General features: G+C 35.8%; 1 protein-coding gene across 2 annotated transcripts in view; it reads left to right on the forward strand.

Moving 5' to 3' along the window:
* NDUFAF2 (NADH:ubiquinone oxidoreductase complex assembly factor 2) overlaps positions 1-22,047 on the forward strand; it is a 239,323-nt gene that overhangs the window by 121,789 nt on the left and 95,487 nt on the right. For both annotated transcript variants that reach the window (XM_033179652.1, XM_033179653.1), the window contains one exon: positions 13,336-13,425. In XM_033179652.1, the coding sequence (XP_033035543.1) occupies positions 13,336-13,425 (90 nt within the window). The remainder of the gene's footprint in view (positions 1-13,335; positions 13,426-22,047) is intronic.

The raw sequence follows: 22,047 nt of genomic DNA on the forward strand, positions 1-22,047 counted from the left end.
ATTTTTATGTATTCATCTATTTATCTATATTGTTTAGTGCTATGGCTTTATAAATTCCTGTTTTGTTTTATTTTTTCCAGTGGTATATATAGTGCTCAGACATTTTGGTTTCAGAATTCCTTTAGACTCCTCATAATTATTGAGGGAACTTTGTTTATGGAATATGTATTGATATTTTTTATAATAAAACTAAAGGGCCAGAACCATAGCTATATCTCAGCCCCTTGGGCCCAAGATGCTAGTGTGCCTCAAAGCAGTAGACCACGGGTTAGTGAGAAAATTGCATTCACTTGTGCCTTTGAGAATGAACCTATACCTCAGATCCCAGGTGCTACAGTAGTTTTGAAAGACCTTGAGCTGAGGAACCCAACTCTCCAGATACTCTGAGTATCTGTGCTCTGGATCCCAGTGCTGCCTTTTCTGCCTGTGAGCCATGTCAGATCTGACACTGAGAGAGATCCCCTAAGCTAAGACTCACCACTGTGAGGATAACAAGAATGAGAGGATTCCTAAAACCTGTGCCCTAATAACCTACACTGCTGCAGTCAGTAGCACAAACTCCTGAAGCCTAGACCATGGAGGCACCTGAAGTTATTGCCAACATTGGTCACTGCTGAAGATGCTGCATGGCATCACATCACTGTGGTGACATAGAATCAGAGCCACCATATTCTACTTATCTGGTGGCATCCTTGGTCCCATCTACATGTGAAAGTCTTCACCTACAGAAACCACTCTGTAAAGTTTGGAAAAGGTGACTGTACCAGCAGATGTGTAGATATCAACACAGATACACAAGAAACATGGAAAAGCAAGGAAATATGACACCACTACAGAAACAAAATAATTCTTCAGTAACTGACCCCAAAGAAATTGAAGTTTACTAATTATCTAAAAGAAATTCAAAATAACCTGAGCAAAGTCATTAAGAAACAAGACAGGGCAAATAGGCAATTCAGTGAAGACAGAAAACAGTTTATGATCTGAATGAGAAATTCAATATAGATAGATATCATAAAAATGAACAAAACAGAAATCTTGGAGCTGAAGAATTCAACCAATGAATTTAAAGATACAATTGTGGGTTCCAACAGCAGGCTAGATCAATCAAGCAGGAGAAAGATATCTGTGAATCTGAAGATAGGTCTGTTGGAATGACTCAGAGGAAAAAAGAAAAAAGAATGAAAAAGAGTGAAGACTGCCTATAAGACTTATGAGACACCATTAAGAAAAAAAAAATACACAATGGGAGAATGCACTTAGAGGAGAAGAGACAGAGAAGGAGACAAAAAGCTTATTTAATGAAGTAATCGCAGAAAACTTGTCAAGTCTTGGGAGAGATACGGATATCCAGATCCATGAAGCTCAGAGCTCCCCAAATAGATTGAACCCAAAGAGATCCTCTTTGAAGCACATTATAATCAAACTATCAAAAGTCAAAAACAGAATTGTAAAAGAAGCAAGAAAAAAGCCTCAAGTCACATGTTAAGGAATCTCCATTAGACTGTCAGCAGATTTCTCAGCAGAAACCTTGCAGGCCAAGAGATACTGGAAAGATATATCCAAAGATATATCCAAAGAAATAAACTGACAGTTAAGAATACTATACCCAACAAAGCTGTTCTTCAGAAATGAAAGAGAAACAGTCTTTTACAGAGAAGCAAAAGCCAAGGGAATCCATTACTGCTAGTCCTTCCTTACAAGACACACTTAAGGGAATTCTTCAGGCAGAAACAAAGGATGATAATTACTATCATGAAAACATGTGAAAGTATAAAAACCACTGATAGAAGCAAATAGTAAATCCAGAATACTTTAGTACTGTAAAGGTAGTGTGTAAATCATACTAATCTCTAGTATAAAGGTTAAAAGTCAAAACTAGGTTAGGCATGGTGGCTCATGCATGAAATCTCAGCAGTTTGGGAGGCTAAATGGGAGGATTGCTTGAGTCCAGGAGTTTGGGATCAGCCTGGACGACATGGTAAGATCATGTATCTTCAAAAAAGTAAAAAAAAAAAAAAACACCTTAGCTGGGTAATCCCAGCTACTCTGGAGGCTGAGGCAGGAGGATCACTTGACCCAGGGAGGTTGAGTCTGCAGTTAGCCATGTTCATGCCACTGCACTCCAGCCAGGAGTCTGGGTGATAGAACAAGACCCTGTCTCAAAAAAAACAAACAAAAAAGTCAAAACTATCAGAAATAATTAAAACTACAATAAGTTGTTAAGGAATACAAAATACAAAATGATGTAGACTGTGGTATCAAAAATGTCAATTGGTGGGGAGGGTAAAAGTCCAGTGTTTTTGTATGCATCAGATGTTGAGTAATTATCAGCTTAAAATATAGATTATAACTATGAAATATGTTATTTAAGCTTCATTCTGACCACAAAACAAAAAACTCCAGCAAATACATGAATGATAAAGAGAAATGAATCAAAGCTCAGCTACAGAAAATTGTGAAATCATAAAGATAGGCAAAAAGAGGAAGAAAAGAACAAAGGAACTGCAAAACAACCAGAAAACAAATAGCAAAATGACAGTAGTAAGTACTTATTTATCAGTAATGAACTTGAATGTAAATGGATTAAATTTTCCAATCAAAAGTGATAGAACGGTTAGATGGAGTTAAAAAGAAAAACAGGATCCAACTATATGTTGCCTAGAAGAGACCTACAACAGCTTTAAGGACACACATAAGCTGAAAGTAAAAGAATGGAAGAAGATATTCCATTTAATGGTAATCAAAAGAAACCAAGCGTGGCTATACTTACATATAATAAAATAGACTTCAAGTGAAAAACTATTGCAAGAAACAAAGAAGGTCATTAGTTAATGATAAAAGGGTCAATTCATGAAGAGGACATAACCATTGTAAATCTATATGTACCCAACATTGGAGCACCTAAATACATTAAGCAAATATTAATGAACATGAAGGGAGAAATAGATAGCAATACTACTATAGTAGCAGACTTTAGTATCCCGCATTCAAAAATGGGTAATCAGACAGAGAATTAATAAGGAAATACTGGACTTGAATTGCACTTTTGACCAATTGGAACTAACAGACATATTCAGAACTTTGCATCCAACAACAACAGAATACACATTTTGCTGTAGCACACATGCATAGAACATTCTTTAGGACAGACCCTGTGTTAGGCCACAAAAGAAGATTGACCATATATCTAGTATTGTTTCAAACTCCTGTTATATGAAACTATAAATCAGTAGCAGGAGGAACCTTGGAAAATTAACAAAATATGTGGAAATTTAAAAATTTGTTCCTGAATGACCAGTGGGTCAAAGAATAAATCAAAAGAGAAATTTCTTAAATGTCTTGAGACAAATGGCAGTGGCAGCACAGCATACCAAAACATGGGATGCAGCAAATGCATTTCTAAGAGGGACATTATAGCAATTAATGCCTATGTTAAAAAGAAGAAAGATTTCAAATAAATAGTCTAACATTACACCTCAAGGAACCAGAAAAAGAACAAACTAAACCCCGAATAAGCAGAAGGAAGGAAATAATAAAATTAAGAACAGAAATAAATCAAATAGGGAACAAAAGAAAAAACATAGAAAGAATCAATAAAACAAAGAGTTGGTTTTTTGAAAAACAAAATTTACAAACCCTTAACCAGTCTAAGAAAAAAAATTCAAACAAAATAAAAAATGAATGTGATGAAATTATAACAGATGCCTCAGAAATAAAAAGGTCATACAGGACTATTATGTATAAGTATGTGCCATCAAATTGGATAATCTAGAGGAAATGGATGAATTCCTAGAAAAATACAACCTACCAAGATTTAGTCAGGAAGAAATAGAAAGCATGAATAGACCAATAACTAATAAAGACATTAAAGAAGTAATAGAAAACCTCCCAACAAAGAAAAGCCAAACACCAAATGACTTTACAGCTGAATTCTACCACACAGTCAAAGAAGAATTAATACCAATACTTCTTAAACTCCTCTGAAAAATAGAGCTACAGAGAATACTTCTAAACATATTTTATGAGTTCAGCATTACCTTGATACCTAAGCCAGACAAAGACATCAAAAGAACTACAGGCCAATCTTTCTGATGAACATTGGTGCAAAAATCTTCAATAAAATATTAGCAAACAAAATCCAACCACACATCAAAAAGTGTATACACCAGGACCAAGCGGGGAGATTGCTGGCATGCAAGACTGGTTTAACATACACAAATCAATGTGACACATCACATCAACAGAATGAGAGATAAAAACTACATGATCATCTGAATTACTGCAGAAAAAGCTTTCAACAAAGTCTGATATTTTTTCTTGATAAAAATTCTCAACAGTTTAGTTATAGAAGGGAAGTTTCTCAATGTAATAAAAGCCATTTATTAAAAACACACAGTTAACATAATCCATGGGGAAAAACTGAAAATGTTTCCACTAAGATCTGGTGCAAGGCAAGGACACACAGTCTTACCACTTCTATTCAGCGTAGTACTAGAAGTACTAGCAAGATCAATCAGTAAAAGCCATCCAAATCAGAAAAGAGGCAGAATTATCTGTATTTGTAGAAAACATGATCCTATAAATAAAAAAATTTTAAAGATTTTAGCAAAAATAAAAAACCCGTTAGAATAAATGAATTCAGCAAAGTTATAGGATACAAAAATTAGCATACAAAAAATCAACATACAAAAATTAGCATTTTAATACACAACCTAACTGAAAAAGATATCAAGAAACCATCCCATTTATGACAGCATTAAATAACATAAGATACTAAGGAATAAATTTAAGCAAGGAAGTGAAAAATCTGTACACCAAAAACTATAAAACACTGATGAGAGAAATTAAAGGAAACACAGATAAATGGAAGGATATCCCATGCTCATGGATCAGAGGAATTAATATTGTTAGAATGTCCATAGTACCCAAACCAGTATACATATGTAACATAATCTCTGTCAAAATTTCAATGGCATTCTATACAGATATAGGAAAACAATCCTAAAGTTTGTATAGAACCATAAAAGACCTCAAAGAGCCAAAACAATTCTGAGAAAGGAAAACAGACTTGGAAGCAACTTTGATTTAAAATTAATAAACACTTACTTTCTGATCTAAAATTTTATTACAGAGCTATAATAATCAAAACAGTATGGTACTGGCATAAAAATAGGCACGTAGATCAGTGGAACAAAATAGCCTAGAAATCAGTCTAAACATGTATGGTCAACTAATTTTTTTTTTTTTTTTTGAGACGGAGTCTCGCTCTGCGGCCCAGGCTGGAGTGCAGTGGCCGGATCTCAGCTCACTGCAAGCTCTGCCTCCTGGGTTTACGCCATTCTCCTGCCTCAGCCTCCGGAGTGGCTGGGACTACAGGCGCCCGCCACCTCGCCCGGCTAGTTTTTTGTATTTTTTTTAGTAGAGACGGGGTTTCACCATGTTAGCCAGGATGGTCTCGATCTCCTGACCTCGTGATCCGCCCATCTCGGCCTCCCAAAGTGCTGGGATTACAGGCTTGAGCCACCGCGCCCGGCCAACTAATTTTTGATCAAAAAATTTTTATGAAAAATCTGCGGATGATCAATTCACTTATATAACATGGCATAGTATTTGTATATAACCTATCCACATACTTCTGTATCTTTAATTTATCTCTAAATTACTTATAATACCAAATATAGTCTAAATGGTATGTAAATAGTTGTTATACTGTATTTTTTAATTTGTATTTTATTGTTGTGTTGTTATTTTATCATTTTTTTTCCCCATATATTTTCAGTGGTGGTCAATTGAATCTGCGAATGCAGAACCCATGGATTCAGAGGGCTGATTGTATACAGAGATCAGCAACAAAACAGTGGTTACCTGGGACATGAAGGGGTGGCTGGGAGAAGTAGGGAGATGTATGTCAAAGGATACAGAGTAGCAGATATGTAAGGTGAGCAAATCTAGAGATCTGATGTTCATGAGGACTGTTGGTAATAAAATTGTACTGTGTGTGGGATTCATGCTAAATGAGTAGATTTTAGTTGCTTTTGCCACACACAAAAAGGGATAACTGTGAGATGATGTATATTTTAATTTGCTTCACTCTAGTAACCTTTTTACTGTCTATTCATATCCCAGAACATCATGTTATATCCCTTAAATATATACAATGAAATTTATTTTAAATACATAAAGTGCGAATTTTAAGTGTTTATTAATTAGTTTTAAAATATCACTAATAAATCTATTACATGTTAACATAAAGAACGTGTGGATCACTATACTTTACCTCTTTCTTTCTCCCTGATCTTGAAGTTAATTTGTACAACTTCCTTTGTATGGCATATCTGATACATATCTTTAATTGATATAAATTTTCATTTTTAGTATTTTTTAACTAGCTTTACTGCCTGTGCTTAACAAGGCAATCTTTTTTACTTTTATCTTCACATTTTAAACACAGTTGAACAAAAAAAAGTTATTAACACACTTTTACAAGAAATTTCTTTTTCCTCAGAATGTCAGAATAAGTTCAGAAACTGAATATTGATTTTCCTTTTTAAGTTATGGAACAATGACACGAAAAGCTTCATATTTTCCATGTGGTAGGGAAAAGGATATAGGTACAATTTTAATCTCATAAATACATGTGCACATGTATATGTGTTTGTGTATTTATAATCTATTAGTTATAATAGACTGAAGGGAACAGAATAACATGTTAATAACGATATTTTGAGTCACGCGCTTACAGGTCATTTTTATTTTTTTCTACTTTTTGGTATTTTCCAGATTTTCTTCAGCGAAGTTTTAATGAATCCATTACTAGGATTAAGTTAAGTGATTTAAGATATGTTTTCTGCATTCTGAAATGCCTTAATGAAAGGCAGTGGTTTTTCTTTTTTGGAAAGAAATGGTGGTTTTTAATCTTTTAAGAAATGGCAGTAACTTTTGCTTTTAGCTTAGCCCTTATATTTTACCTACTGAAATGTAGTCAATTTGTAGATGTAACATTTGTAGTCATCTGAAAGTCTGGCAGCATATCTTAGTGGTTAAGTGTCTAGGATCTGGAGTTAAAAGACCCATGTTCAAATCCTGATTTCTGTTTGCTAGCAAGTAAATGTCTTAAGTTCTCTTAAGCCTCAATCTCTTTATAAATGAAATATATAAATTGTTTATTAAAATGAAGTAATAATAGTACCTCATAGCATTGTAAAGCTTAAATGAAATTACTCATGCAGAGCTAAAACTTAGTTCAATGTCTGGCACATGGTAAACATGCCATAAATATTAGTGCTTTTTTTTTTTTTTTCCCTGACTCTTTCTGGAAATCCAGGACCTCTCCCTTCTTCCTTCAAACCTAACAAAACATTGTTGTGAACTACAGGATTTTTTTAAATCAAGGGTAAACATAATCCAAGACTTTGATATTCAATAGCCATTCCCTGTCCATAGGAATTTCCTACTGGTTATATTGGTTTCTATGCCCTGTTTCACCGTATGTGTGGCTGGGCCTGTCTCTACAAACCAATGTGGTCTGCAGTGTGGTTTCCCAAGTGTGGTCTATAAGGTGATTTTAGATGACACAGAGACAACCCTTTACATGTTTTAAATCTATTTTTATGGGTGAGCAAAAAACACAACTAGCACGTTAAGTCAGTTATTACATGAATATTTTTTAGAGTAAGGTAAAAATGAGTATTGAAGAAAAATGCAAATTACCGTAAAGAAAAATATTAAGATATAGTACTCTAAAGTATGCAAAAATTGCAAAGATGGTACTTGAAAGGCTGAAGTTTAGGATTCTGCTCTAGAGGCTCCTTCCCATGTCTGTGTCCAGGATGCTCATACACTATCCCAGAAGCTCAGTAGAACAGGTGAAATCTGTCTTTTACCTAAATCCCTGTCATCTATGATATGCCTCGGGATCTCATCTTTTTTTTTTTTTAATCTTCCTTCCTTTCTTTCTTTTTTTAAAAACTAAATGACCTCCATATATATATATTTTTTTTTTTTTTTGGATTTTTCAGTAGGGAAATCACTTTACAAATGCAAATTATTTTTTTAATTATTATTATTATTATTTTATTATACTTTAAGTTCTAGGGTACATGTGCATAATGTGCAGGTTTGTTACATATGTATACTTATGCCATGTTGATGTGCTGCACCCATCAACTCGTCAGCACCCATCAATTCATCATTTATATCATGTATAACTCCCCAATGCAATCCCTCCCTCCTCCCCCCTCCCCATGATAGGCCCCAGTGTGTGGTGTTCCCCTTCCCGAATCCAAGTGATCTCATTGTTCAGTTCTCACCTATGAGTGAGAACATGCGGTGTTTGGTTTTCTGTTCTTGTGATAGTTTGCTAAGAATGATGGTTTCCAGCTGCATCCATGTCCCTACAAAGGACGCAAACTCATCCTTTTTTATGGCTGCATAGTATTCAACGATGTATTTGTGCCACATTTTCTGAATCCAGTCTGTCACAGATGGACATTTGGGTTGATTCCAAGTCTTTGCTATTGTGAATAGTGGCGCAACAAACATATGTGTGCATGTGTCTTTGTAGTAGAATAATTTATAATCCTTTGGGTATATACCCAGTAGTGGGATGGCTGGGTCATATGGTACATTTAGTTCTAGATCCTTGAGGAATTGCCATACTGTTTTCCATAATGGTTGAACTAGTTTACAATCCCACCAACAGTGTAAAAGTGTTCCTATTTCTCCACATCCTCTCCAACACCTGTTGTTTCCTGACTTTTGAATGATTGCCATTCTAACTGGTGTGAGATGGTATCTCATTGTGGTTTTGATTTGCGTTTCTCTGATGGCGAGTGATGATGAGCATTTTTTCATGTGTCTGTTGGCTGTATGGATGTCTTCTTTTGAGAAATGTCTGTTCATATCCTTTGCCCACTTTTTGATGGGGTTGTTTGTTTTTTTCTTGTATATTTGTTTGAGTTCTTTGTAGATTCTGGATATTAGCCCTTTGTCAGATGAGTAGATTGCAAACATTTTCTCCCATTCTGTAGGTTGCCTGTTCACTCTGATGGTAGTTTCTTTTGCTGTGGAGAAGCTCTTTAGTTTAATTAGATCCCATTTGTCAATTTTGGCTTTTGCTGCCGTTGCTTTTGGTGTTTTAGACATGAAGTCCTTGCCCATGCCTATGTCCTGAATGGTACTAGCTAGATTTTCTTCTAGGGTTTTTATGGTATTAGGTCTAACATTTAAGTCTCTAATCCATCTTGAATTAATCTTCGTATAAGGAGTAAGGAAAGGATCCAGTTTCAGCTTTCTACTTATGGCTAGCCAATTTTCCCAGCACCATTTATTGAATAGGGAATCCTTTCCCCATTTCTTGTTTCTCTCAGGTTTGTCAAAGATCAGATGGCTGTAGATGTGTGGTGTTATTTCTGAGGACTCTGTTCTGTTCCATTGGTCTATATCTCTGTTTTGGTACCAGTACCATGCTGTTGTGATTACTGTAGCCTTGTAGTATAGTTTGAAGTCAGGTAGTGTGACGCCTCCAGCTTTGTCCTTTTGACTTAGGATTGTCTTGGCAATGCGGGCTCTTTTTTGGTTCCATATGAACTTTAAAGCAGTTTTTTCCAATTCTGTGAAGAAAGTCATTGGTAGCTTGATGGGGATGGCATTGAATCTATAAATAACCTTGGGCGGTATGGCCTAAATGACCTCCATATATTTCTCAACAAAGAAATAGGAAATCTGCCATCCTCCTAGGGCAATTAGCTCAACAGCAACCAGCTTTAAAGTTTTTAAAGTTTGGAAAAATATACTGTTATATCTACAGTCTTTAAATCCATAGATTTTTGACCATTACTACCTTCCTGAATTCAAATCTGTTTCAATTAAATATAATATTGTTTAATATTAAATAAAACAACTATGTACTCTTTTATTAATAATACTCATTGAGTCCACCAATGTCAATTATTTTTGTTGTATTAGGACTTATTGAACCTATACAAATATTGGATTAAATGTTTTTGTTACCAAGTTAATTTTTAAATGTAAATTAGATCCTAAAATTTTGACACTTGATCAGGTACTTAAATTTGCTCTATTCACTAGGATGGACATTTTTTTGCTATGATAAATAGAGTTGTCTTTACAAATATTGCATGCAAGCATATTAGTATAAGTAAGTGTACAGTTTGTACATAATTCCTTACTCAGTGGGAGGCATAAATTCCATGCCCAATTCATAAAAATTGAACAAGTGGTATTTATTCCAAAAAAAGGGAGTAGTTTTACAGTAATTTATTGAGGAGATAAACATATCTGATTACAAAGAATTTATTTAATAAGCTAATAGCTTTATTTTATATTACTAAAGATGTATACTTTTTAAAAAAAATCTTTATTTCACCTATTTCTAAACAAAGGTGTATTCAATGATTGTCCTGAAATTAAACTAGCTCATTAATTACCCTTCCTGTGTTTCCATACACACATGCATACACACAAACAAATAGGTATAACTTTTGATTTTTTAAATCCTTGGGAGACCTTACATGAAGTTGATAGACCTAAGAGTAGGAATAGAAAGTTAATTTTTTTGTTGCAGATATGCCTGTAATATATATGCATTTAGTAGTGCTAGTGAGAACTATAGACCTGTCTATCCTCTCCCCATGTGCTAAACTTTATTGATGTACATTTAAAAACTTATAGACTACACAGGTACTTTGAGGATCCCATGTATTTGCAGTTTTATTTTAGACAATAGTTTTCCTCTCTATAACTGTTACTCCAAAAAAACATTCTTACATTTCGGTAATTAGATAAGGACTATTTGAAGACATAGGTATTTGACTAACACATTTTGAACACTGTCATATAAGTATACTTTAATGTATGCTAAATTATAAATGCCAAATTTATAGTAATTTGTTATGATGTATTTATATATGTGAATGTAAATAGTGTTTTAGTAAAAATACATGTACATATATTGAGCCTTACTATGAGAGAAATGCAGTTGTCATTGTTGTATGCTCCTTGTACCCTAACCCTTGTTCCTACAACTTTTACTATCAGTCCTTTATCCTACTGTAAATTTACTGGATAAGATAAGCAAAAGGTAACTCCTCTTTGTAGAACTTGGGGAACCTCTGCATTAGAATGAAATCAGCCTAATTAAATGACCTCATAATGAAATGCAGAACTTCCTGACTACATACTTAAGGTTTATTAGCCATTAATGGGTTGTCTATGAACTCCCAGCCTTTCACTTAATATTACTAAGATGGAAGAAATAAAACCAGCCATTCAGTCTTCTCAGGCTTTCCTTTTATGTCTTTCTTTCTCCTGTACGGTCACTTCCAGGAGTTTCCTGTCCACACTTAAAGGAATTTATAGTTAATAGAATCTCAGGCAGTGTAGGAGAGAGATTTGTAGGCATCAAGGTTGATTTATTAAGTCAGTATATTTAGCATAGTGTAAGATTGGCTTAGGAGTGGTAAGAGAAAGGACTATTTTGTAAGGTCCAAATTTCTCTCCCTGGCTGGTCCGATCACTGTTAAGCCATGCTGCTCCCTTTATCATTCCTAACTGATGACTTCTCTGTCTCAGCTCACATTCCCCGGAGTAGGCAGGCACACTTGTTAAATAGTAGGAAGTAGAAAGCCTACCTGGTTTCCCCAGGCTCAAAGTTTCAATGAGAAAGAAACATGTGAAACAACCATATTGACAAAGCTGTTTTGAAAGATATAATGAAGACTTTCTGAAAACAGAAGAAAATAACAAATAGTTTTATGCCTTCTGTATAAACTTAAAATACGCACTAATCAACTTTTATTGAGAGATATAAGCAATAGGCATTCTCATTACATTCTTGAATTCTCACCAACTTTTATTTTACTGTTCTCTCTGCTTTCATGTTTCTGCATTGCTACTATTCCACTCCAGATATTTATCTCTCATCTGAAGAACCATAGACTTCGAAATTAAGATAAAAGATCAAAGGAAGACAAAACAGCAGCAGTTGGTCTCTCAATGTGACTCTAACAGTAACATATGAACTTAGAAGCTTGTAAGTGCTCACCTTCAGTCTACCATAGCCATAACCAAACCAATGACCAGTTTTGTTATTCTTCTTTTAAATTCTCTTAAGAGCCAGTGATTAACATGGGCCACAGAATTCAACCCATGGCTTGGTTCCCTTGGGTTTGCCAGTGTATTAGGGAGAGGGTGGTTGCAGGGTCTTGTGGTTCATTACATACTTAGTAACAGCCATGAATATTGATTTTCTTGGGTGATTGCAGCAGCCGTTGCTACCTGTAAGATATCCATGTAAGTCAGAAGGAATTGAACTTGCTATTGATTATTAAAATATTTTTTATTGGCCATTAGTGCTCTATAGGATTATTTTTTTTTTTTGCTCTTTTTCTGTACATTAAATCTAGATTAATTAATTAATTTATTTTTTGAGATGGAGTCTCACTCTGTAGCCCAAGCTGGAGTGCAGTGGTGCGATCTCGGTTCACTGACGCCTCTGCCTCCCAGGCTCAAGCGATTCTTGTGCTTCAGCCTCCTGAGTAGAGTAGCTGGGACTACAGGTGTGCGCCCCAATGCCTGGCTAATTTTTTGTATTTTAGTAGAGATGGGGTTTCACCATGTTGCCCAGGTTGATCTCGAACCCCTGAGCTCAGGCGATCCCCCTGCCTTGGCCTCCCAAATTACTGGGATTATAGGCGTGAGCCACTGCAGCTGGCCTACCATTAATTTTTGTATGCTGTGGTAAATAATTACAAATTTTTGCAGTAGTTTAGAATTTGCCTTTTGTAATACGCCTAATTCAAAATGAAATCTATTCTCTTTTTCCTGTTAGTTTAATTCTTTAACCATATAAGGGGTTATGCAATATTAAAAGATTAATTGTAGTAACTACTGTATCATAGGTTCGTTTAAAAATGTATGAGTTTGTGTCCTTTGTAGGGACATGGATGCAGCTGGAAACCATCATTCTTAGCAAACTATCACAAGAAGAGAAAACCAAACACCGCATGTTCTCACTCATAGGTGGGAACTGAACAATGAGATCACTTGGACTCGGGAAGGGGAACATCACACACTGGGGCCTATCATGGGGAGGAGGGAGGAGGGAGGGATTGCATTGGGGAGTTATACATGATATAAATGATGAATTGATGGGTGCTGACGAGTTGATGGGTGCAGCACACCAACATGGCATATGTGTGCATATGTAACAAACCTGCACGTTATGCACATGTACCCTAGAACTTAAAGTATAATAAATAAATAAATAAATAAATAAATAAATAAAATGTATTAATGACTTTTGTCTTATAGGACAAACTATTCGAGAGAAGAGAATTGTAGAAGCAACAAATAAAAAAGAAGTAGACTATGAAATAGGGGATATTCCAACAGAATGGGAAGGTAAGTTTCTGCTTTTAGTGGAATCTCCTGGGAGGTAAATTGTATAACAATATACAAACTCAATAAGAGCATATATAATTATATACTGTTGCTCTTTGCAAAAAAGTTTTAGTCTCTGAATGTTTGAAACTGTTTTTTTAACATTGCATTTCTTTGGAAGTTGTAAAGGTGCCGAATTTTAGTAATCAGATGCATGTACAGCAAAAAGAACTATTAAGCATTAGTAGAGCTGGGACTAAGGTGAGGCAAGCCAAAATCCTAAGATGCAAAATATAAGCAGGCACTCACTTTCATGTAGTGACCCAGCACTTGCACAATCTTAGGATTTGAATCCTGTTTCTGGCACTCGCTACACACATGAACTTACAAAGTAATTTAAACTTTTAGTTTTTTATTTTATAAATTATGCATAATACTTGCTGCAGATACCATTTGGAGTATTTTTTCAACTCACAATAACTCTATGTTAACTGACCTCCTGTTAAGACAAGGATGGGTGCTTGATCCCTTTCCTAAGACTTTGAAATTAAAATAAAAGATCAAAGGGAAGCAAACAGCAGCAATTGATCTCTCGGTGTGGCTCTAACAGTAACATATGAAGTTAGTACCTTGTAAGTGGTCACCTTCAATCTACCATCAAAGTTTTATTGCATAAAAAAGCTAATTGATTTTAGAAAAGGTGATATTGCAGAAAAAGCTGGCTTACTGAGAAGAAAATGGAAGCTAGTTCACAATGAGAAGTACATAGACAGAATATTTCCTAGTTTTCCAACAGCTTTCTGGTTCCCAGTTCAGTTTCTGTCTGAGTGAAGTTCAGCTGCAAGACTGAGTTCAAAATGGCACCTGATAACCATGTTATGTATTTCCGTTTTTTTGCTTACCAGTTCCTAGCATAGTGCCTGGCACATCGTAAGGCACCTAGTAGGTACTTAATCAGTATGTATTGAATACATGAAATCTAGCTTGAGTTAGTTTTGGTATGTGCAACTAAAAGAACCTTAACTGAAACCTCAATACTTACACTGTATATATCGCTTAACACATATCAAGTATTTACCTGTATGCCTGATATTATGCCATTACTTTACTATCACTGTGTTTAATCATCACAAAACCCCATAAGGTAGACACTGTAATTAACCCAGTGTATTAGGCCATTTTCACACTGCTATAAGGAAATACCCGAGGCTGGGAGTGGTGACTCACGCCTGTAATCCCAGCACTTTGGGAGGCTGAAGCGGGAAGATCATCTGAGGTCAGGAGTTCGAGACCAGCCTGGCTAATATGGTGAAACCCCATTTCTACTGAAAATACAAAAAATTAGGCCAGGTGTGGTGGCTCGTGTCTGTAATCCCAGCACTTTGGGAGGGCAAGGCAGGCGGATCATGAGGTCAAGAGATCAAGACCATCCTGGGCAACATGGTGAAACCCTGTCTCTACTAAAAATAGAAAAATTAGCTGGGCATGGTGGCACTTGCCTGTAGTCCCAGCTACTCGGGAAGCTGAGGCAGGAGAATCACTTGAACCCGGGAGGCAGAGGTTGCAATGAGCTGAGATCACGCCACTGCACTCCAGCCTGGTGACAGAGTGAGACTCTATCTCAGAAAAAAACAAAAAATTCAAAAAAATTAGCCAGGCATGGTGACGCAGGCCTGTAATCCCAGCTACTCGGGAGGATGAGGCAGGAGAATTGCTTGAACCCGAGAGGTGGAGGTTGCAGTGAGCTGAGATTGCGCCATTGCACTCTGGCTTGGGCAACGAGCAAAACTCCATCTCAAAAAAAAAAAAAAAAAGAAAGAAAGAAATACCTGAAACTGGGTAATTTACAAAGGAAAAAGGCTTAATTGGCTCACAGTTCTGCATGGCTGGGGAGGCCTCAGGAAACTTACAATCATGGCAGAAGGCGAAGGGGAGGCAAGCACCTTCTTTGCGTGGCAGTGGGAGAGAGAATAATGAAGGAAGAACTTCCAAATACTTATAAAGCCATCAGATCTCATGAAAACTCACTCACTTCACAAGAACAGCATGGGGGAAACCGCCCTCATGATCTAATCACCTCCCTCCTTCCACACATGGGGATTACAATTAGAAATGAGATTTGAGTAGGGACACAGAGCCAAACCATATCACCCATTTAATAGATGGAGCACGTAAGGCCTAAAAAGATTAGTTAATTTGCCTGGGTTATATAGCTTCATACACGGGTAAACAGTAGGCTCATTGCTTCTTGGTTGGCATAGCATGATATCTTACATGTGGTAGCTATAGGCATTATGTTACTTTTATGCCAGCATGTGGATGTAAACATCATTTCAGTAAAAATATTTTTCCATTTCTGCTTACTAGCTATGAAGATACTAGAACTATGATAAAAAAAAAAAAAACCATAAAAATAAGTAGATACCAAAGGTTTTTTGAAGAAATACAGAATATAAATTGGCAACTTCTAGGAGGGGTAATTGAGCTTTCTTATTTTAGCAGACTCTCCAGTGTTATAAACTACATTTACAATTCTTGGATAATGCGTGCACCTTCTTAGAGTTAGTTTGTTTTTATCATTTTTTCCAATAATAGTATAGAATTAAGATGTTTATAGAAATAAGTTATAAATAAATGAGTAGGTAATGACTCATTTTTCAGCCTTTGAGACTTTCAGAGAGTTTGAATGAAGTTCTAATCTTTTTATGGCTCTCCTGATCTAGTAATTCGGCGCAACTCTCCCACGGGACATATGTTTAAAACAAATGTATCAATCAAACACTAAACAAAAATTATTTTTATGGTGGTACACATCAATTAAATGTGAAAAATAATAACACCATGAAAAAGTAAATTAAGTATTTTCGGGTTCAGATGAATATTATATTTGTCAATTATTAGAAACAGAATACTGGGACCTGCATGTTGTATATTTTCCCACAATGTAGATTAAACAATGTGCCCTTTTTCTTCATTTATTTAGTAGTCATTCATCTATTAATGATCTCTACATTCATAGTTCTAGGGTGGGAGAAAGACAATACACTGGATAAATAACTATACTATATTGTATGTTAATGGCCCCAGATAATAAAGCAGAGAAAGGGCATAGGGAGTGTTGGGGAAGGTTTTGCAGTTTTTTGGTTTGTTTGTTTGTTTGTTTGTTTGTTTTGAGACAGAGTCTCTCTCTGTCGCCCAGGCTGGAGTGCAGTGGCGCCATCTCAGCTCACTGCAAGCTCCGCCTCCCAAGTTCGCACCCTTCTCCCGCCTCAGGCTCCCCGAGTAGCTGGGACTACAGGTGCCCGCCACCACGCCTAATTGTGTTTTTGTATTTTTTAGTAGAGACGGGGTTTCACCGTGTTAGCCAGGATGGTCTCCATCTCCTGACTTCTTGATCTGCCCGCCTCGGCCTCCCAAAGGGCTGAGATTATAGGTGTGAGCCACCGCGCCCAGCCGTTTTGCAGTTTTAAATAGTGTTCAGAAAAGACTTTACTGCGATGACTTCCGAATAAAAACAGAAGGAACTAGTCATGCAGCTAACTAGCTGAGGAGCATTACTGGAGAGCAAGTACAAAAGCCCTGAGACAGGAACATGCTCAGATGTTTAAAGAACAGCAAGGAAGCCAGTGTGATTGGGATAGAAGGAGAGATAAATTAATAGATAAGGTTAGAGAGTTAACAGGATTGTCAATCTGTGGGGCCTTGTAGGCCATTTTAAAGACTCTGGCTTTTATTCTTAGTGAGACTGGAAGCCATTGTAGGGTTTTGAAAAGAGTAGTCATATGTTCTGAGATATTTTTAACAGGATCACTGTGGCAGCTGCATTGCAAATAGACTTAGGGGAACATAGGCAAAATATGGAGTCAGGAAGCTCTTGTCATAATTTAGGCAAGAGTTTAATTGTGACTTGGGCCAGAGTAACAGGGGGAGTGGAAAGAAGAAGATGCATTCCGGATCTATGGTAAAAAGTAGGACCAACAGGATTTGATGACATATTGGATATGGAACATGAGAGGAAAGCAGACAGTAATTACTCTTAAGCTGTTTTGCCTCACCTGGAAAAAGGAGTTACTGATAACTGACATGTGCAGGACTGTGAAAGGAGCAAGTTAGGGGTGGAAAAATGAAATCAATTTTGAACATGCTAAGTTTGAGATGCCTATTAGACATCCAAGTAGAGATGTTAAATTGTATATGAGCCACGAATTTAGTGGACATATCTGTACTAGAGATATAATTTGGGAGTTGTCAGCAAATAAATGGTATCTAAAGCAATGAGACTGAAGAGATCACACACAGAATGAGTGTAAATACAAAATGAGAAATTGAAACACTGACCCTTAGGTTGCTCCAAAGTTTAGAGACAATGGAGACCAAAAAGAGCTGCCAGAAAAGTAGGGAAAAAAAAGAAAAGTGTCATGTACTAGAAGCCAAATATCAAGGAGGAAGAAGTAATCAAAATGTCAAATGAGGACTGAAAATTAACTCCACTTTAAGAACAGGGACGTCTGACAAAAATAGTTCTGTAAAGTGGTAGGAGCAAATGCATGATAGGAAAAAAAGTATAGCAAGGGAGGATTTGGAGAGACTGAGACTAGACAGTGTTTATGAGGAGTTTATCTGTAAAGAAAAGGAGAATGATGAAGCAGTACTTGGAGAGGAAAATGGAGTCAATAAATATTTTCTTTTGTTTTAAAGACAGAAGAGAATTTTGTAACAGTGATGGGAAACATCCAGTCAGAAAGAAGAATTACAGGAAAGAGGAAGTCCCTGAGAAGATAAGATGAGGCAGGATCTAGTAAACAGGTGGAAGAGTTGGCCTTTGAACAAAAGCTTGGAAAAGTCATCAATAGTAATAGCAGCAAAAGAGTCTGAGCATATATGCAGGTAGATGGGTAGATGTGTAGTGAGAAATTGTGTAAATTCTCTTCTAATTCTTCCTAATGAAGAAGAGTGATTTAAGTAACTTCCTAAGTATCAATAGCAACTAGAACTCAGATTTGAACCCAAATTATCTGCTTCCAAATTTTTACTCAATATTATATTATACTGCCTACATCATTTATAATTTGGCTAACTCCTATTTATTACTCAAGTTTTGGAGTGGACATTGATTCCCTTTGTAAGCTTTTTCTGACCTGGCCCCTCACCCCCAGTGATAGGTGAGATGTTCCTTTTTTTTTTTGTTTTCATCTTACTTTGGACCTCTTCCAATCATGACACTTAACACACTATGGGGGGTTCCTTGTTTACTTATCTGCATCCTCCACCCTAACTGGAAGATTTTTTAGAATAGAATCCTTACCTTATTCATTTTTGTATTCTCAGGGCCTAGCTCAATAGTTTATATTAAGTAAATATAAGCTCAATCAACATTTGTTGAATGAATGCATTTCAAATTGAAAGTATGTTATGTAAGTATGTTTAAGGAAAAGGCATTTTGGGGAGTCTGCTGACTTGCTGAAAATAGTCTGTTTTAAGAAGAAAGACGTGGAACAGCAGACCAGATCAATTTTTTTCAAACATATAGAAGATTCGATCAGGTACAGTGGCTCACGCCTGTAATCCCAGCACTTTGGGAGGTTGAGGCAGGCAGGTAACTTGAGTCCAGGAGTTCTAGACCAGCCTGTACAACGTGTGAAATCCCGTCTCTACCAAAAATACAAAAAAATTAGCCAGGTGTGGTGGCACATACTTGTAGTCCCAGCTACTCGGGAGGCTGAGGTGGAAGGATTGCTTAAGCCTGGGAGGCAGAGGTTGCAGTGAGCTGAGATCGTGCCGTTGCACTCCAGCCTGGGTGACAGAGTGAGACCCCGTCTCCCAAGAAAAAGAGAACATAGAAGATTCTTGGGCAAAGATTCAGCTGTGGGCGATAGTATAGTACTCACTACTAGGCAATGTTACAAAGTTTCAGTGAACCTTGTAAGTTTAATTCATGGCATTATTTGTAGTTCTTATGTAGAGGCTCTCATATTTGTCTCTCTATAATTCAGATTGTTGTATTTATCTTTCGTTTTTGTTATTTTTCTTGTTTTTGGTAAGTTTAAGCTTGTTTCCTGTTAATGGTAATAAACATTTTTTATGAGAACCCTAAAATATATACAAAGCAGAATATACTTGGAAGAGGCAGAAAGGCCCCGATCCAGTTAAGCTTTACTTATCACATATACTCATTAAAACAGAAGATTAAAACCTCAGAAGAAAGTTAGGTAAAAATTACTTTTTAGGTATATTAGACCATACCTGTCTATCATTAACAATGTTAATAATTAATATCTCAGTTTAAAATGTCATACCCACTTTTATTGCTTTTAAGATTAATAATTGTTCATAATTATTCAACATGTCTTTCTCAGGCCACAGAAGTTCATCAAGAATTTTCAAAGTAAGCTTCATAAAATAATAAATCGAGATGGTGCTATCCCTGTTCTATCATCAAGACCTACGTTACATCCATGTTCTGCAATGGTCATTTACTACCTTGGTCATTTTGGCAAAGGGATTTACCTCCCTATTTTTCATCTATAAAATTAAAATGCTGAATTCATAACCCTTTAAGCCTCCATCTATCTCTAATGCTCTATGATTCATGACTCGAGAAGTATCTCAGATCAACTCACATTGCAATGCAGAATCTCTGGACTTCCAGAGCAATTTGGTTAAATCTCCAGTACACTTGAATAGAAAAGATTAGAGAGGATATTCTTGCATTGTTTCTGACCTTAGCATTCAGTCTTTCACCATTAAATATGTTGTTTGTAGATTTTTCTCATAGATGCCTTTATCAAGTTGCAGAACTTCCTTTCCTTAATGGGGCCCTCTGCCAATCTTGTAGGGTTTGTTCTCTATGTAGCTGTCACCCAACTGGTACTCTGAACTGTGAACTTACGTGACCTTGGTCTCCCTAGACTCCCAGCTCCATCTTCTTAACTTACATAGTCTGCTGGGTTTTGACAGGATTCCCTCCCTGGGGCACAACCGAAACTCAAAGCGGTAAGCTGGGGCAATTGTGAGGGCAACCTTCATTTATTTAACATTCTCTGAGACCACTGTGTTACATTATTCAATGTCCATTGTTTTGGAGATTGTTATTTTATGTAATTTGTCCTTGTTGCTCCATCTTGACTAGAAGCAAAAGGCAACTTTTTTAAAACATAACTTAATACATTTGAGATTTGCTTGTGTACTTGCATGAATCAGTAAGTTTATTCCTTTTTATTGCTGACTAGAATTCTGTCATATTGATATATCTTTCTGCATTAACTAGTTGAAAGACATTTGAGCCCTTTCTACTTTATAGCAATTATGAGTGAAGTTGCTTTATTAATTCATATATACATTCATGTACAAATCTGTGAACAGAAATTTCTTTCAAATAAATCCTTGGGCACGATTGATAGGTTTTATTTTAAGTATAGGTTTGATTTTGTGAAAAACTGCCAAGATATTTTTCAATGTGGCTGTACCATTTTGTATTTAAGTGTAAATTTGATTTTATAAAAAATTGTCAAGATATTTTGCAATGTGGCTGTACCATTTTGCATTCTCATTAGTAGTGCATGAGAGTTCAAGTTGTTCATCATCTTCTCCAGCCATTGCTGTTGCCAGTTTCATTACATTTAAGCCATTCTAACTGGTGTGTTTTGATATCTTATTGTGGTTTTAATTTTTATTTCTCTAATGGCTAATGACCTAGAGCATCTTTCATGAACTTATTTGCCATTTGTATATCTTCTTTGGTGTACTATTATTTATATCTTTTTGCCCAGAATTTTTTAATTAAAAAAATTACTTAGTTTTGAGAATTTCCCATGTATCATAGATACAAGTCCTTTATCAGAAATATGATTAGCAAATATTTTTTCACAGTCTGTGCCTTGTCTTTTCATTCTCTTGACAGTGCCTTTCAAAGAGCACACATTCTTAGTTATAATGAATTCCAGTTTATCAATTTTTTTGCTTTTATATATCATGGTTTCAATGTTGTATGAAAGAAATCTTTGCCTAACCTGAGGTCAAGAATATTTTCTCTTGTGATTTATTCTAGAAGTTTGGGGTTCTACAGTTTTGGGTTTTACACTAAAGTCTGTGATACATTTTGAATTAATTTTTGTGTAGGTATCAATTTCATGTTTTCACGGCAATCTAATTTTCCACCACTGTTTTTTTTAAATGAACACTATTTTTTCCATTGAATTGCCTGAGCAACTTTGTCAGACATCAGTTGACTACAGATGTGTCTATTTCTGCATTTTTTCTATTCCATCCATGGAGTTACTTATTTATCCTTTTGCTAGTGCTGATTATCTTGATTACTGAGGCTTTGTAACAGGTTTTGAAATAAATCATTTTGAGTCTGCCAACTTCTTTCCCAAAATTTTTGTCTTGGTTAGTCAGGGCCTGTATAATGTTTTTACACTTTTTTTTTTTTTTTTTTTTAGTTGAGAAAAATGTTACATCCCTTAATTTTGCTACTAAGGGCATTTATAATTGAGTTAAATATTATTGATTACAATTCTGTGAATTTTTTTGTTCATTTTTCAAAGACCTTCAGTATTTGGCAACATTAGGATATAGTAGAGCAAAAGCAAAGATAAAATATGCATGGAATAAACAAATATCATGTAAAAGCAACACAGAGCC

The sequence above is a fragment of the Trachypithecus francoisi genome, unplaced genomic scaffold (genome assembly GCF_009764315.1).
Source record: "Trachypithecus francoisi isolate TF-2019V2 unplaced genomic scaffold, Tfra_2.0 Lachesis_group2, whole genome shotgun sequence".
In the NCBI taxonomy this organism is placed as follows: domain Eukaryota; kingdom Metazoa; phylum Chordata; class Mammalia; order Primates; family Cercopithecidae; genus Trachypithecus; species Trachypithecus francoisi.